This window comes from Microchirus variegatus (genome assembly GCF_963457635.1).
Source record: "Microchirus variegatus genome assembly, chromosome: 21".
Classification (NCBI taxonomy): Eukaryota; Metazoa; Chordata; class Actinopteri; order Pleuronectiformes; family Soleidae; genus Microchirus; species Microchirus variegatus.
In genome coordinates this window covers 7,330,549-7,347,103 of record NC_139822.1, presented here as the reverse complement: position 1 = coordinate 7,347,103, position 16,555 = coordinate 7,330,549, and the positions used below count along the sequence as shown (strand labels likewise).

The following is a 16,555-nucleotide window of genomic DNA, read 5'->3' as shown; positions in this document are numbered from 1 at the left end:
GGTGTGATTCTCAGTGTCCTGAAGTGAAACACTGAACCAGAGAATGTCTGTTGTTGTCTTCATAAATGAGTGAGTTGTCTTAATATTGCCATATTTTTTGAAATATTAATATGTGTACCCTGCACCAAGAACCAGTTTGAGACATGGAGAAAAAAACGATTTTAGCCACTTCACAAAAAAATCTATGCTTGTTCATCTCGCTGCTACATATGATCTGTATTAATATTGTGTGTTAGTCTTTTCTCGTCATATGCTGCCATCAGGAGAAATGTGGGGTTAAGTGTCTTGTCCATGGACACATCAATATGTAGACTAGAGGCAGCCAGGAATTGAACCCACACCCTCTCAGTTGAAAAATAACTAATCCAGTTACCCCCTTGTTTTTGTCACTGATCCACTGCTGCCTCCATCACTAAGTTCAAATTCTTATTTTGTGATGCCTGCACAAGGCAGCAGTAGACAGCAGCTCCTGTGTCCCCACGAGCTTATATAACTGATTTTCTCTATGGACTTTGGTGCAGGAGACAATCAAAACAGTCTGAAAAGACCATCTAACAGCAAGATAATGGGGGCATGAGACTTTTGTTGAGTGGCTAAAATCTCTATATTACCTTCTGGCACCCATGTTTTCACTGAGAGTGAGCCTGGTTCTCGGCTCAGCGGGCGCTCACAGGGTAGTCAGCACTCATTATGTATCAGTGCCTCATACAACCACACTATCACTTTTTGTATAAAACTTTGGTCAGACTGGTATCATGAATGCTGTCTTGTTATTTCAGGCATGGGTCTAGCCACACACCTGCTGGTGTGAACACAGCTGGGTCAGCGTTGTGGGCCTGAGCAGTCTCTCTTACAACATTCTAGACCCTCATACCCCCCAACAGTAAGACAGCAGCACACAAACAGAGCAAACATGACAGACAGAGTGAGCTCCACCCCCAAAACAACTCCCCGGCCTGCTGCTGCACCTCCTGTGCTCCCCCCTGAGCCCATCGACATCATCCGTGTCAAGGCCCGTTCTCGGCGAGTCAGGCTCAACGTCGGAGGCCTCACACATGAAGTCCTCTGGAGAACACTAGACCGGCTGCCTAGAACCCGTCTGGGACGTCTGAGAGACTGCAACACCCATGAATCATTGCTGGAGATCTGCGATGACTACAGCCTCACTGATAATGAGTACTTTTTCGACCGGCACCCGATGGCTTTCTCCTCTATCCTCAACTTCTACCGAACAGGGAAGCTGCATATGATGGAGGAGATGTGCGCCCTGTCCTTTGGCCAGGAGCTGGACTACTGGGGTATCGATGAAATCTACCTGGAGTCATGCTGCCAGGCGCGGTACCACCAGAAGAAGGAGCAGATGAACGAGGAGCTGAGGAGGGAGGCGGAGACACTGAAGGATAAGGATGGTGAGGTGGAGGAGCAGGGATGCTGTCCTGAAAATAGACAGAAACTCTGGGATCTGCTGGAGAAGCCCAGCTCATCGGTGGCTGCAAAGGTAACACACGCACGCACACACGCACGCACACACACACACACACACACACATTTCATCCTGAAATTCCACCCAATATCTCTAACTTTTTGTAAGTAGTGTATGTATGCAGCCAGCATGGATTTTACTTTATTTGTCCTAGTGTTCAGCTAATGTGTCTGATATTGATCGATTGATTGATTGATTGATTGTCATTTGATCACAATTACACACAAGCCTGTGTGTGTGAGCTCTTTGCTCAACCACCCCCCCCCCCGCCCACCACCACCACCACCACTACAAATCTCTCCAAAATCCAGACGCAGTTGTTAGATAAGTGAGTGGTTTGGCAAAAGGTCAGCGCTTCATTTGTCTTGTTGACATGAAGATCAATTAGAGAAGAGGAGCAAGAAAAAAAAAAATGCAGATATGTGAGAAAAGGGTAATACACACCAAAACAAGTGATCGAAGGGGACAAGAAAGTGGGTCTGATATTTGTAAGTGACGAGTGACTGGAGAAAGAGCTGACTCAGCTAAGTGCAGTCAGTGTGTTTTATCAGCCACATTCCAACATGATCTGAAGATGTGCACAGCAAGTATTTATGCACTTATTTATGAGTAACATGATATTGTTTAAGTCTGTCTCAGACCTGGTATTAACGTCTCTCCTCAGTGATCTGACTGCATGCAAACATTTTTTCTCAGATCAGATGCGTCTGTATTTAAATACACGCTGACTGTGTGTTCAAGGGAACACAATGAGGTTTTTAACACATTTGACAGTAAACGTGTGTAACGGTGGAGCAGTGGTAGAGTGAGTCATCTTTCAATTGGAAAGTGTGTCCAAACTCTTGACTGGTAGTGCATGTGACCAGTATGCATGTGTGTGAGTGAATGGTTGAATGGCAACATTGTAGTGTACACAGCGGCTTTGAGTGGTTCTCAAGAACGAGGAAAACGACGCTATATCAATATTGTATTTGTGTGTCTGCATGAGTGATAAATAGAAAAGGCAACAAAAAAAAGAGAAGTCAAGCTCTACTCACTCTGCCGGAACATGAAATATTATTTTAAATTGCTTAATGTGATAAGCAGGGGACTTCAGTGGAGGACACAAATGTGGCTATATACATTTTTTTCTCTAGGGGTCGCCACAGTGGATGATCCACATATTTGATTTGGCAAAGATTTTTTTTTTTACACTGGATGCCCTTTCTGACACAACCCTGCCATGGCTGGGTTAAATTAAGAGTGTCCAATTAACCCTGGTCATTAACATTGATAGAATCGGGATTGGGTACCTTGCTCAAGGCCCCAACCATTGACCTGGTGGGGAACTGACAAACCTCCGCTTTCAAACCCAATGCCCTTCATTGGTCATGGGCTGTGCCAGTGTGGCCACATCTTTAGTTTAGCCTCCATTTGATCTCACCAACACAAAATGGCAGCACCTGTATCCAAGACATGTTGGTTCTTATTGTTTGTACAATGACATGAAGGTGTGTGGAGATGTTGAAGGTGTACACCTCACCAGGTAGTGTTCACCATGTTATCATTGCCAATCATGAATTTAACCTTTCATATTTGTCAATTGATATTATTGATATTATAATTGAATTGTAAACTGATCTTACAATTAGATATATTTATAAGATAAAGGAGGTTGCATGTCCCCCCTCCCTTGTGTGTGGGTTTTCTCTGGATTCTCTGGTTTCCTCCCACTGTCCAAGGACATGCAGATTTGGAAATTAGGTAAATTGTTCACTCTAAATTGACCATATTTGTGAATGTGAGAGTGAGTGGTTTTTTGTCTCTATATGTGGCCCTGCGATGGACTGGCAAACTGTCCAGGGTGTACCCCGCCTAAAGCCCTATGTCGACTCTCTAGGGGAGGATAAAGCAGTAGATAACACTGGTCAACACCACATTTATTTAAAGGTCACATAGAGAGGTCCTGTTGCACATATATGTTAGTTATGGAGGTCTACTTACATATATTAACTTGTTTTTATGGTCAAAAACCTCCTAGTTTCTGTAAACGAGCCGATAGAAATCCTCTTTTCTGACAGTATTTTTCTGCTGCGAGATTTCAGAGTGAACTTTCACCCCCAGAAGACAGAGTCTTGTGATTGGCCAGTACTATCCAGCACATCCGTTCTCAGAAGCGCAGCGCCCCCCTCTGGAACGGCGGATGCACTGCTCCTCATTATCAAAACATTGTTTTAACAGTGTTTAAAAATAGCTTCTTCACGACTCCCCGCCGCAGTCCCTTTTATGACTTTAAACCGGAGTCAGACCCAGAGTCAGAAGACACTGTCGCTCGTGAAACACCTCCACAACGGACGTTATTCTTCTTCTGCGGTTCAATGTACGCAACCGGATGTGCCCGGACTACCGCCCGGAGCAGGACGATCGGTTGTTCAGGAGAACCGCTGCTTACGTAACTATTACGGGATTTTCAGTGATCTCGTTGAGCCCCGAGATTACAATAAAACACAACGTTCTCAGCAATGGCTGAACTGTTTGTTTCGAACCGTCAGTGCTTCATAAACAAGGTAATGACGCAGATACACACCAAAAAACCAGCGATAATAGAAACTTCCGGTCTAGTTCTGCTTTAAGTTTCTTTTTTTTTGCTGATTTGGGATAATTTTGATGTGCTGGATCCAAAAATCACATTGGTTTTGCTCAATCAGGTCTACTTTCTGAACAAAGCTACATATTTGTTTGTGTATATGTATGGGTAATTTCACATCATATGATGCAAAATAATTTCATATTTCTTGCAATAAACAAATTCTGAAGATTTTGCATGTCCCAAAAAAGTTATAAATTCAGTCAGAAGATCAGATTTTTCTAAATCAAATTGGCATAAAAACCTGACCTGATTGAGAGAAATCGATGTCATTTTTTAAGTCAGCAGTGCAAAATGGTCCTAATTCAGTTGAAAAGACATACATATTTTTTTTTTGTAGCCCAGTGTAATGGATGGATAGATCTAGATTGACTGTAGGTGTGAGAGTGGATGGTTGTTTGTCTTGATGTGTCCCTGTGATGGACTGGTGACCTGTCCAAGGTGTGATTACTAGTAGAGAGTCAACAAAGGACTATCAAAATAAAGTGATACCAAATGAAATAGTGTAAAACTTAGTACCAAAGTACAAAAAATATCAAGTATACAAGAAGTAAAAACAGGATCACTGTCGAAAAAACAAGTGTATCCTCCACAGGAGAGTCACGGTGTGCGCTGTGCCAATCTTAGATGACATAGGGCGAGAGGCAGGGTCACAGTCCGTGACAGGGACACAGAGACAAACAAACATTCCACCAATTCACTCTCACGCCTACGTTCAATTTACCTAATCCCCCATATTGCATCTTTTTGGACTGTGGGAGGAAACCAGAAAACCCAGAGATATGCGACCTCCTGCAGAAAGATCCTTGTTCTTACTGGGTCTCGAACCTGGATCTTCTTGCTGCAAAGGTGCAAGCACTAACCAATACACTCAAAAAGGTAGTCAATTAAATTAGAAGAAGCGAAGAGTTAATGCACTTGAGAGTTAATCAATTCAACTTTGAGTGTCATCAAGGCTCAAACAGTGCTATATAAATACAAACCATTTACCATTCAAGTAAACGTTTATTGAACAGCAAGTTGTCTGGTAATCAGTAATAATCAGTATACCTCTATTATATTAAAAAAACACCGACTGTGCAGTATCACTTGGAGGACAAATATCTTATTTAAGAAGTTAGAACTGAGTTGAGAAGTCACTCAAACATGAGAAAAATTATTGTATTCCTCTTGTACTGCTGCTCAAGACAAACAAGTAATGAGTTATTCAGTACATCTTATTCAAAAATAGAAAGAAATTAAAACAAAATTCCAAAAGTAACAACCAAAATGAATTAGTCTTACAAACCTCCAGGGTAAATTTTATTCGAAACTGTGCATCTTTTAGATCCTTTCCCGTTTCAAAGAATAATAATAATAATACCAAATTTTGGTCGTTTACATTCAAATCAGGACTTTCCGTCTCTTTTTTCCATGCAAATTTGTTGTGATTGCTGTTTTTGTTTTAGATGCAGAAGAATCACATAATCTCTAAGTGAGAATCACTCTCACCTAATATTCAGCTTTTTTTGTGTGTGTTGTTATCATTAATGTTTACAGCACACACCAGTGACAGTTTCAGCATTCAGTCATTCCACAGTTCGTTGAACCTGAGTTACTTAACCCTTATTTAGACAGAGTGTTGTAGAGTGTTATATTGGGATGTCTCCAAAAGCAGAGTCAGCATTTTTAATCTGTTGACTGATTATTGACGTTGTCTGATGCTCTCAGACATCGTCCTCTTGTCAGGGGACAGAGGATAAACTGCCCCGGCTCTGGGAAATGAATTTTTTAGTATTTTGAAAATATAAAAATGCACTATTCCATTTTGATACATTTATTAGTTAGTTCGGGTTTTGGTATTTTATTTAAAAATACATACAGTTTTGTTAATTTATGGGGTAAGATGTGCATATGGTTGTGACTAATTCAACATGAATACAAATTGACAATCCGGTGATGTACTTTGACAGTTATGTGACAGCTGCAAACTCACATTCACAACTGTGGATTTATATTTTTATTTATAAGTGGTAACTTTTTGAATGGTATTCTCATAGACACTGAATTGTATTCTCACAGTTGTGAAGTAATCGTCATATTTTGGACCCATCTTACCCACGTAGATGCAGCATGTTGCAACTGAAAAGCTTTGGAAAAACAGACCTTCACTGGCTCATGTAACTGTGTTGGAAGTGTAGTGTCAGCAGGAGGATGGAAGCAGCTTAGGCCTCAGCTGTGATGCAGCTCAGCTCTTAACCAATAAGAGGGCTCCTTCATGTACAGCTCAGTGTGCAACTGCTGATTAGAATAGAAGCATTACCTGCTATTTGGATAACACGCAGGTCTGAGCAGCTACTCTTCTTAGGACCGTCATCCATGTGGACAGACTAAACAAAGCAAAGAAAAACAAGCCCCTAACTGTAACCTAACCACCGTTCAAATCTTAAACCATGTAACCCAAGTCTCATTGGGACCAGGTTTTGGTCTCCATGAGGTAACAAACTCAACAAGGTAATAGAGATTATTTGAATTCACTTTACATAACCTGTGAAATCGTATATAGTTTTGGCTGTGATGACATAATATTTTTTGATATGTTGCTTTACACTTAGTATTAATGCCTGTAACCCTAACCTAAACCTATGTTTAATCCTATAACCAACACACACACACACACAAACACACACACACACACACACAGCGTGCGACTTAATCTCTTTTGGGGCTTTCACCAGGACGACTCCTGCTGCTAATATACTAAAATGTAAGTAAGCTGTAGACTGAAGTGCAACGTTTATGCCGTGGCAATATTTTACCAAAGCAAAACCAAACAAACAAACTTCAAGTTGTTCAGTCATATTATTAGCACATCACATTAACAGCAATGCATTATTAGTATAATAGAAGTTAATGATTAGGATGGACTCATACTATTTGTTTGAGGAGTGGTGCTTGTGAGGGGAGGATTGTACTGAATGCTGAGCTGGAGTTGTGATGTCAGTGGTGTCTGAATGAGAGAGTGCTTGATGATGATGATGAGAGTTCACCTCCTCCTCTTCCTCGTCCTCCTCAGTAAAGCAGTGCAGGCAGGGTGGAGTGGAGCATGTAGAGCAGGGGTTCTCAAAGTTTTGATACCTGCGGGCCAATTTAGGAACCCAACATTGGACTGAGGGCCGCCAAAGGAAAAAAAAAGAAAAAACAGAAAGAAATCCCATTTGTAATAATTTTAATGACCATGATGACCAGATTGCAGTTCTACAGTTTAGCGTTAAGTAATATAAGCGTTAATATAATAATGCTTTATAATTTACTGGGTAATTACCCAGTGTTTTGGCCATTGTTCTTACCTTCTAAGTTACCAAGTAACACATTTCTGTTACCATATATTTACTGGGTAAATAGCTAGTAATTGGGGGCTGTAGCTACCTGCTTATTACCAGCTTATAACCCAATAATACACTAAAATTCACCATATAGAAACCAGGTAAATACCCAGTATTTTTGTTTACACTTATTGGTCTGTAACCAGTAATGTCCAATAAACATTTAAGAAGCTTAGTCGCTCCTGGATTAAAACTATCAACTGTAATTCATTGCGGGCCGCCAGAAATGTTTCTGCGGGCTGCCATTGGCCCCCGGGCCACACTTTGAGAACCCCTGATGTAGAGGATGTAGTCATCGAAGTCTGTGAACTTCTTCCATCAGAGGGTTTGTTTACGATTGCAGCACCAATCATAAATCAGACAAACAGAACAGATGTTTCAAAGTAACTGGTGGACCTGATGGGGGCTGCTGCACTACTACTACTACTAGTTCTACTACAATAATGTATACATGAATAGTTGTTCCGGAACCAATCAAAGCCCTCAGGATCTTAAGAAGTCAGCAGGATAGTATGCAGATAATACTGATGAGTCACACAGTCAGTGAAACACAAGTCTGTGTGAGCCAAAATCCATTCAGTGTCCATTCAGTTTTCATCCACCCATCACCATACAATAATGTATATTTAATATATATATACACATATATACCTTTCAAACTAAAATCTAACACAGTGTTTAATAACACTTACTATCATTCAGAGTCTAAAATGTGTTGGTGTATCTACATTTCAAAGGTCAAACATTTGAGTAAAGATTTTCTTCGATTTTGTTTCTGTGTTGTTCTGAAGAGTAAGGAGGCAATCGTGCTGAAATAGTTTTGAAGTCAATCGTTTGTATTTTACAGTGGCATACAAACGTTTTCTGCACATCTGAAAATAGTGGGACATTTCCATGCTAAATATGATACAACAGGGAAATTCAAAGTGTTGGCACACAAACTCATACTTTGAAAACTTGTCATGTAACTTGTCTTGTTTCAAACTTGTAACAGTCTATGCACAGATATAGCTAAAGGGTGTTAAAGGGACACTGTGTAGTATTTATGGGTTTATATGACCCAAAATTGACTTTTTTATACATATTATGTGCTCCTGCATTGTCTAGTCGCTGTATAATAGTTTTTGTTTCATTTTCGTAGTGTTTCAAAAAGTCATGTAAAATAACATGGTCGCGGGCCGCGGTTGCATAGCCACTGTTGGCAGAGAGACGCCATGTTTCTACCGGAGCCTGTAAGGACAAACGCGAGAGAACAAATCAAGCTGCACTGTATACTATACCGTACACTGCACTGTATCAAGCCAGTGTTTTTTGATTAACAGGGTGAGACTTTAATTTTTTGGTTTAGAAGTTTATTTTGAGAAATAGAAAAATGCACTGTTTCACTCTCCACATGAGAAAGCATTCCAACATGGGCTGAGCAGTTACTTACTTATATATCCCTCACTGAAACTCCACCACTGTCAAATTCTCTTATCATTGCTTAATCTTTAACCAAAAAGTGCTTCATTTAAAATGAATACGTCTCACCATCTAGATGTCTTATTTCTGACAGAGACTTGGCAACTACAACGAGTAAATGAATGTCACTTGGTGACCTCTGCCACCCTAACCGAATAATTCTAAATTCTTTCAGATCTATTGTTGTGTTCAGGTTGAGGGAGAACCCGAAAAGGGAAAAAAATCTGTTCCTGTTTTGGATGCTTGGATGATGATGGTGGTACAAAGTGTTAGAGGGCGGGTCAAATGTTTAAAAGTGCACATATGTTCCCTCTGTGGTTGGCTGCTGTTGTCGTGAATCTTGTGACTGTGTGCCTAATAACAGAGCGTTGTTGGCTAATAAAAGCCCAGTATATCACACCGACATGTTGAGGCTTCTTTTGGAGTAATTACTATAATTTGTTCTGTCTTTGTCTGTGTGTGTGTGTGTGTGTGTGTGTGTGTGTGGCATGTAATTTACATCCTGAGTTTGGTGCAGTGCAGCTGCATCACTGAAACAGTGCAAACAGTTCAAATATACAGCAGCAATTGTTTAACCCAAAAGAACTTTAACGTTCAAGACTTCACCATAACCCTTGACCTTTGGTGACCCAAATCTAAGTAGTTCATCTGTAAATCTAAGTGATTGTGACACATTTAAAAAGATTTGTCAAGATCATGCATTTAGAGGGCAAAGGGGTTTATGAGGTCACAGTGACCTTTGGCTTTTGGCCCCCAAAAAGTAATCAGTTCATGTACATATTTATCTCCCATCAGACAGCATTCACCAACTCACTCACACTTTCATACAGTGCATCTATGTGCGGCTTTTTTTCCACACTGATGCAGCAACAGGGTCTTAGGTATGTTGCGCCCAAGGACATGCAGACTAGCAGAGCCAGGAATCAAACCCACAACCTGTAAATTGAAAGATAAATTGCTGTACCACTGAGCTACCAGGTCAGGTCAGGTCAGGTATAACAATTGGAAATCATGACCATAGGATATCGTTGTATGCAGACGATGTGATTCTTTTTTTTTGTCAGACTTCAATCAAACACTGTCCAGACATTATTACATTTTGGTCAGTTTTCTGGATACAGTATTAACAATGAAAAATCTTCTATACTTTTCTTGAATGAAGACGAAAGAAATAATCCGGTTATAAGTACATCTGTTTTTTTTAAAGTGAGGGAAGGCTTTACCTATCTTGGAATTAAGATTACCCCCCAAATTAGTACAGTTATGATGAGAGACGGACAGCAAACGGGTTAGTAAGACTGTATTAGCACTGTCGTACATAATACGCAAGCCTACTGCATTCCTGAACGTACAATAATGGATAATTTGTTTTTCATAAGCAGTGTTACTAGTTTAACTACATTTCTCAGTAGTGTTGTGGTGGCGTCGCTGTTTTCTGAAACAAATACCTTTTCAGTAGTTTAGCTCTGTAATACAAGGACAGTCAGTGATGTCTTCGCCATACACGTCCGTGTATGTGGAGCCGGCACAAGCGCTTCCCTATGACGGTGACATCACAGACCAATCCCTGGGCTTATGCCTACAACATATTAGCTTGAGTTACTTGATGGAAAGATGGTGAGGAGGACAGAGACGAGTTGATCCTGAGGGAGTCGCGGTGGCCGTACCTCGGGAAATATGAGTTTGAATAAGTTAAGTAATTGAGTTTATCACAGATCCTGCCGCTGTAAAGTAAAGTTAGCACTGAACAAATATTTTAATTAACTGATTGAGTTACACTGAAAACAACTGCTTTACAAGTCACTAGTTACTCATTTCTGTGTGTAAAGCAAAATCACCGCAGTTCCTAGCAGCCGTGCAGTGATGACTCCTCCCATGTTGAGTAGGTACTTTTTTCTGCAGTGGAGATGCAACCTAAATAGTGTTGTGTCGTCCGATCAGGGACATAAGTGTTGTTTGTGTCTCGGTCAGGAACTCACTGTGATATGAACTCAAAGTGTTATTGATTAGCTGATTGTTAAATGTGGGCCCTGCAGTCGTCCAGTATAGAGCTGCTAAAGCAGCTTGTGTGTTCCTGGTACTGCTTTCAATCTGCTCTCAGTGACAAGGTCACAGCATTTGGCAGCCATTAAGCCATTAAGACGCTGTAGGCTGGACACACTTTGATACACCTGCCCTCCCTTTGTCCTCTCTCTCTTTCTCTCTCTCTCTGTCTGTTTTCTTTTTCTTGGTTCTCTCAAATGTTTCTGATAGCCCTGAAACTGAGGCAGAGTAAATCAACATACATTCATTGCTAAACATATCTCTTGGAAATTATGATGTGAATGTCAAGATTTTTGAAAGGTGGGTCCTCATATAGAAAGTTTGGAAAGACAAATCATAAAACAAGAGAATACAAAAGAAGTTGAACACAAAATCAAAGCATGTATTTTATTAAAAGCTTTATTGTTTAGAGAAGATATATGGAAGACATGATGCATGTAGCCTGAAACTTATCCAAAGTAATCAGTCATCTGAAAACAGATGAGGAATTGCACCTTAAAACTATATATAGTATATATTTTAATGGAATTACCATGTTTTTTTAGTTTTTTTTTTTACCATGAGTTCATTATTTCTAATAAAATACTAAGTCTTCAGTTAACTGTCGCTCCCTTCAGACTCAGTTGAAGTGGTATACTTTGATCACTTCCATTGTCATGCTTGTCTATGTCTTTGCTTGTATGTCAGTGTTTTCCTGAAAAGTGAATGATGTGTGATAATGTTCATATTTTTAAAAGCAAACTTAGGAGCTACCTTTTTTTTTAATTATTTGAACTCTTATACCTCATTATTTCTATTTAATTATTTATCAAGTTTTAGTTTATATCATCCTTTGTTGCTCATAGAACTTTCTTCACTTCTTCACTTCCCCATTACACCTTGAATACATAATACCAGCCATACGGTTGTTTTCCCTAATTGTCTCTCTCCTGTGACGCACTTTGAGTTGCATTGCCTTATATGAAAAGTTCTTTACAAAGAAAATTTGATTGAATAATTGATTGATGTGTGACAGAAAATAGCACTGCATAGTGTAAAGCAGCTTTGAGTGGCCATTAAGACTGGAAATGTGCTTTATTACCACAGACTATTCGCATAATAATCAATAATGTTTTTACTATCCAAGCTCATGAATAATGGAATTTAATGATCATATTTTTATCCTACAAGCAACAGAGAAGTAATGGCATATTAAAAATGCACACACACACACACACACACACACACACACACACACACACACACACACACACACACACACACACACACACACACTGGACAGCTTATCCCTAAAAATAACCATAACCAGTTAAAGCCATAAAACACATGAAAATCTTAGCCCTAAACTCAACCAGTTCCTCAAAAATGAGGTTAAAACGAGGTTCAAACTCTATGCATTTTTTTTTTAAACATTTCAGAGGTAAAGTGTTACTTGTTGTAAAGTTTACTATGTCTCATTATCAATCCACTCCGTTTTCAATGCAACAGCCATCATGTCTCAGCACACTTCAACGTTTCTGTCCATTCAGAAACTTCACCTCCCAGTCATTATATTGTATATACCATACTTATATGTATATTAAATATTTTTGTGTGGTGTCAGACTGTTGCTTGATTCTTCCTGTTGCAGGAGGAAAGAATGAGTAACCACTTCTAACCTCTTTCTATCCTTTCTATAGATAGCAACACAATCCTATTACAATTATCCTGAAATGTCCTTGTAAGAGCTGCAGAGAGAAGCGTCCACATCCCTTCTTCTTCCTTGTTAGCATTTAGAACAGGGAATGTTTGCATGAGACTGCTGTATCCCCTCAGTCCTTTTTCTTTAAGCCAGACATGCATTTAAATATCGTCTCTGTCTGCATCTTATTGTAAGTTGCTTTGGATAAACGTGTCAGCTAAATGACATGTAATGTAACAGAAACATGTCAGATTCATCATTATACTATATGATCAATATAAGATCAAAAAATACATTACCTGTGAGAAAAGTGCTGTAACTAGTGCATTGGTTCTCTTATTTCTATATATTTTGATGTGCTTCGATCTATATCTATACATATATTGGTGGGTGTGTGTGTGTATATATATATATACATATATATATATATATATATATATATATACATATATATATATATAAATATACATATATTTATATATAAATATATGTATATATATAATACAGGATGCGATTTGTCAAAAAAAACAGAAGGGGGATGGTTTTTTTTTTAAGTACATGAACATTTGACTGTCATTTAATTAGCCTAAAATGCTATGTTTGTAATTTGGAAGAAAAAAAAATCACACATCCACCACTTCCTATTTATTTTTTATTGAGATAATCCCTCTCCTTTATTCGGCTTGTTCAAACCTCTGCCAGGATTGCAATCCACACGAGAAAATAACAATGAAATCTGATCTGATACAATGATAGTAATTAGATTGACAAAAGAAATGAATATATTTTTTATGGAAGGTGATTCAATCATCATGTCCAGATGAGCATATAGTTTGAGAATTAAATACCTTCTTGGTAGTGGTAGTTGTGGATGAGGCTCTTTATCTTCTCAGATGGTAAAACTGCCCATTCTTCCTGGTAAAAAGCCTCCAGTTCCTGTAAATTCTTCATCTGTCTTGCATGAACTGCATGTTTGAGGTCTCTCCAGAGTGGATCGATGATATTGAGGTCAGGAGACTGAGATGGTCACTCCAGAACCTTCACTTTGTTCTGCTGTAGCCAATGACAGGTCGGCTTGGCCTTGTGTTTTGGATCATTGTCATGTTGGAATGTCCAAGTATGTCCCATGAGCAGCTTCCAGGCTGATGAGTGCAAATGTTCCTCCAGTATTTTCTGATAACTTACTGCATTCATCTTGACCTCCATTCTGACCAAATGTCCTGTGCCTTTGTAGCTCACGCATCCCCAAAACATCAGCGATCCACCACCGTGTTTCACAGGAGGAATGGTGTACCTTTCATCATAGGCCTTGTTGACTCCTCTCCAAATGTAGTGTTTATGGTTGTGGTCAAAAAGTTAAATGTTGGTCTCATCACTCTAAATGACTCTGTGCCAGAAGGTTTGAGGCTCGTCTCTGTGCTGTTTGACGTATTGTAAGCGGGATACTTTGTGGCATTTGCGTAGTAATGGCTTTCTTCTGGCGACTCGACCATGCAGCCCATCTTTGTTCAAGTGCCTCCTTGTTGTGCAGCATGAAACAGGCGCACCACATTTTTTCAGAGTGCTGTATTTCACCTGAAGTTATTTGTGGGTTTTTCTTTGCATCCCGAACAATTTTCCTGGCAGTTGTGGCTGAAACTTTAGTTTGTCCACCTGACTATGGTTTGGTTTTCCAAATCATAAGAGTAGGCAAACTTTTGATCAGGGTCATATGGGACGTTTCTGTTGTCATTACGATTTAAAAAGAGTAAACACAGTTGTTTGACAATAAAGGGCTTCAGCCAACCACTAACTGTGAGTGAAAGAAAATGTTTTGTGTTATCATTCATATTCCCTGAAAAATGGTTAATAAGTCATAATTTCTGCCAGGGTATGTAAACTTATGAGCACGACTGTATGTGTAATGTTACAATATTATCTTTGTCTTGCAGGTACTGGCCATGATCTCCATCCTGTTCATAGTGATTTCCACCATCTCACTGTCTCTCAACACACTGCCAGAGCTGCAGGTGGTGGATGAATTTGGCCAGTACAATGACAACCCCAGCCTGGCCCACGTGGAGGCTGTGTGCATTGCCTGGTTCACCATGGAGTATATTCTGCGCCTGCTCTCTGCACCAAACAAGTGGAATTTTATCAAAGCACCTCTGAACATCATTGACCTGCTGGCTATTCTGCCTTACTACGTGACCCTCTGCCTAACTGAGTCCAACAAGAACGTGATGCAGTTCCAGAATGTGCGTCGTGTCGTTCAGATCTTCCGAATTATGAGGATCCTGAGAATACTGAAGCTGGCCAGGCACTCGACTGGACTCCAGTCTTTAGGCTTCACTTTGCGACGGAGCTACAATGAGTTGGGTCTGTTGATCCTCTTCTTAGCCATGGGCATTATGATCTTCTCTAGTTTGGTGTTCTTTGCTGAGAAGGACGAGGACGCCACCAAATTCACCAGTATCCCTGCATCCTTCTGGTGGGCGACAATCACTATGACCACAGTTGGCTATGGAGACATTTACCCTCAAACGCTGCTGGGCAAGATTGTAGGAGGGCTCTGCTGCATTGCAGGTGTGTTGGTCATTGCCCTTCCCATCCCAATCATTGTCAACAACTTCTCTGAATTCTACCGTGAGCAGAAAAGGCAGGAGAAGGCTATTAAGAGGAGGGAAGCTCTTGAAAGGGCCAAACGGAGCGGAAGCATTATTTCAATTAACCTTAAGGATGCATTTGCACGTAGTATGGAACTCACAGATGTGCTGGTGGAAAAGAGAGAGGACAGTAAGTGTCCTGTGGATAATCACCTCTCACCCAGCCACTATAGCTACCAGAGACAATACCCCAGTGCAGAGGTGTGTTGTCCAGGCAGGTCTCATTACCAGGAAGTAGCTCAGCAGGGCTCTCCTGAGCGAGTCAAGCTCCCATCAAACAAAACAACCCCTCAACACCTCAGTGTAGAAAGGCTGGAAGAGGCATACAACAAGACAGCAGCAGTGTCACTGGAGATGAAAGCAATGGCATCGACACAAGCACAACAGAATTCACCTGAGCGTAGCATTGTCAAGAAATTCTCCAACGTGACCCGGGACTTTCCAGTGAAAAGAGGAGAACGAAATTCTCCTCAAAATAGTGCCGAACGAAATCAAAATGGAGCGAGACAACATTCTATCCCCCCTCCTTTGGATCTAAGCCAGATAAGCACTATGGAAGTGACGAGGGGCCCAGACAGTGTCCAGACAGGGACCATCATCAAAGAGGGCTTGTATGAGTTTGTGTCGAGGCCTGGAGTTAGTGCCACTGGAGATGTGGACTTAAAGCCACAGAGTGAGGAGAGCTTTGGACGGACCTATGATAACATCTGCAGCTCCTTGCAAGGACACAGCAACCCTCACAAGACAAGAGCTCTAAATGTTGACCTCATTGGTTCTCAGGATGATGTGCTTATGCCTGTGATGACACCTGTGGCGACCCCTGCCTCTGCAGGCTCAGCCAAAGTTGCTCAGCTACTTCCTGATGACAAGGTTTCTAGGTTTTCTCTACCTCTTAGTTCTGTAACCCAGGGAGTTAAGTCTCCTTCTTTGGCCCAGCAGTCAGTCAGTCCAAGCTACTCCCAGGGGGGAGGTGAGAGCTCAGGAGCCAAGGGCTTAGAATGTGAAGGACAGCTCATGGGTTTAAGCCACCAGGGAAGGAATCACATGGAGAGGTCTGCCACCGGGCCAGGCAGCAGCACTGGCCCACTGTCAGGCAAAGCAAGCCCCCTCAACTGCACTCAGGAGCTGCAAGCTGTGGAAGGAGTGGAGGAGAGAGGAGGAGCAGAGGGAGCAGAACAGAGTGGAGAAAAACCAGAGAACCACATAGTTGTGGATGGAAGCATGACTCCGCCCTGTGAAACAAGCATGTGA

General features: G+C 40.8%; 1 protein-coding gene across 1 annotated transcript; it reads left to right on the top strand.

Annotated features, from left to right (window-relative positions):
• Positions 1–913: 913 nt before the first annotated feature.
• On the top strand, positions 914–16,555 carry LOC310942369 (potassium voltage-gated channel subfamily B member 2-like; the record flags this gene model as incomplete). The annotated part of the gene is made up of 2 exons (XM_083907748.1): positions 914–1,498; positions 14,591–16,555. 2 exons carry the CDS (start codon positions 914–916, stop codon positions 16,553–16,555), a joined length of 2,550 nt encoding a protein of 849 aa, XP_083763874.1.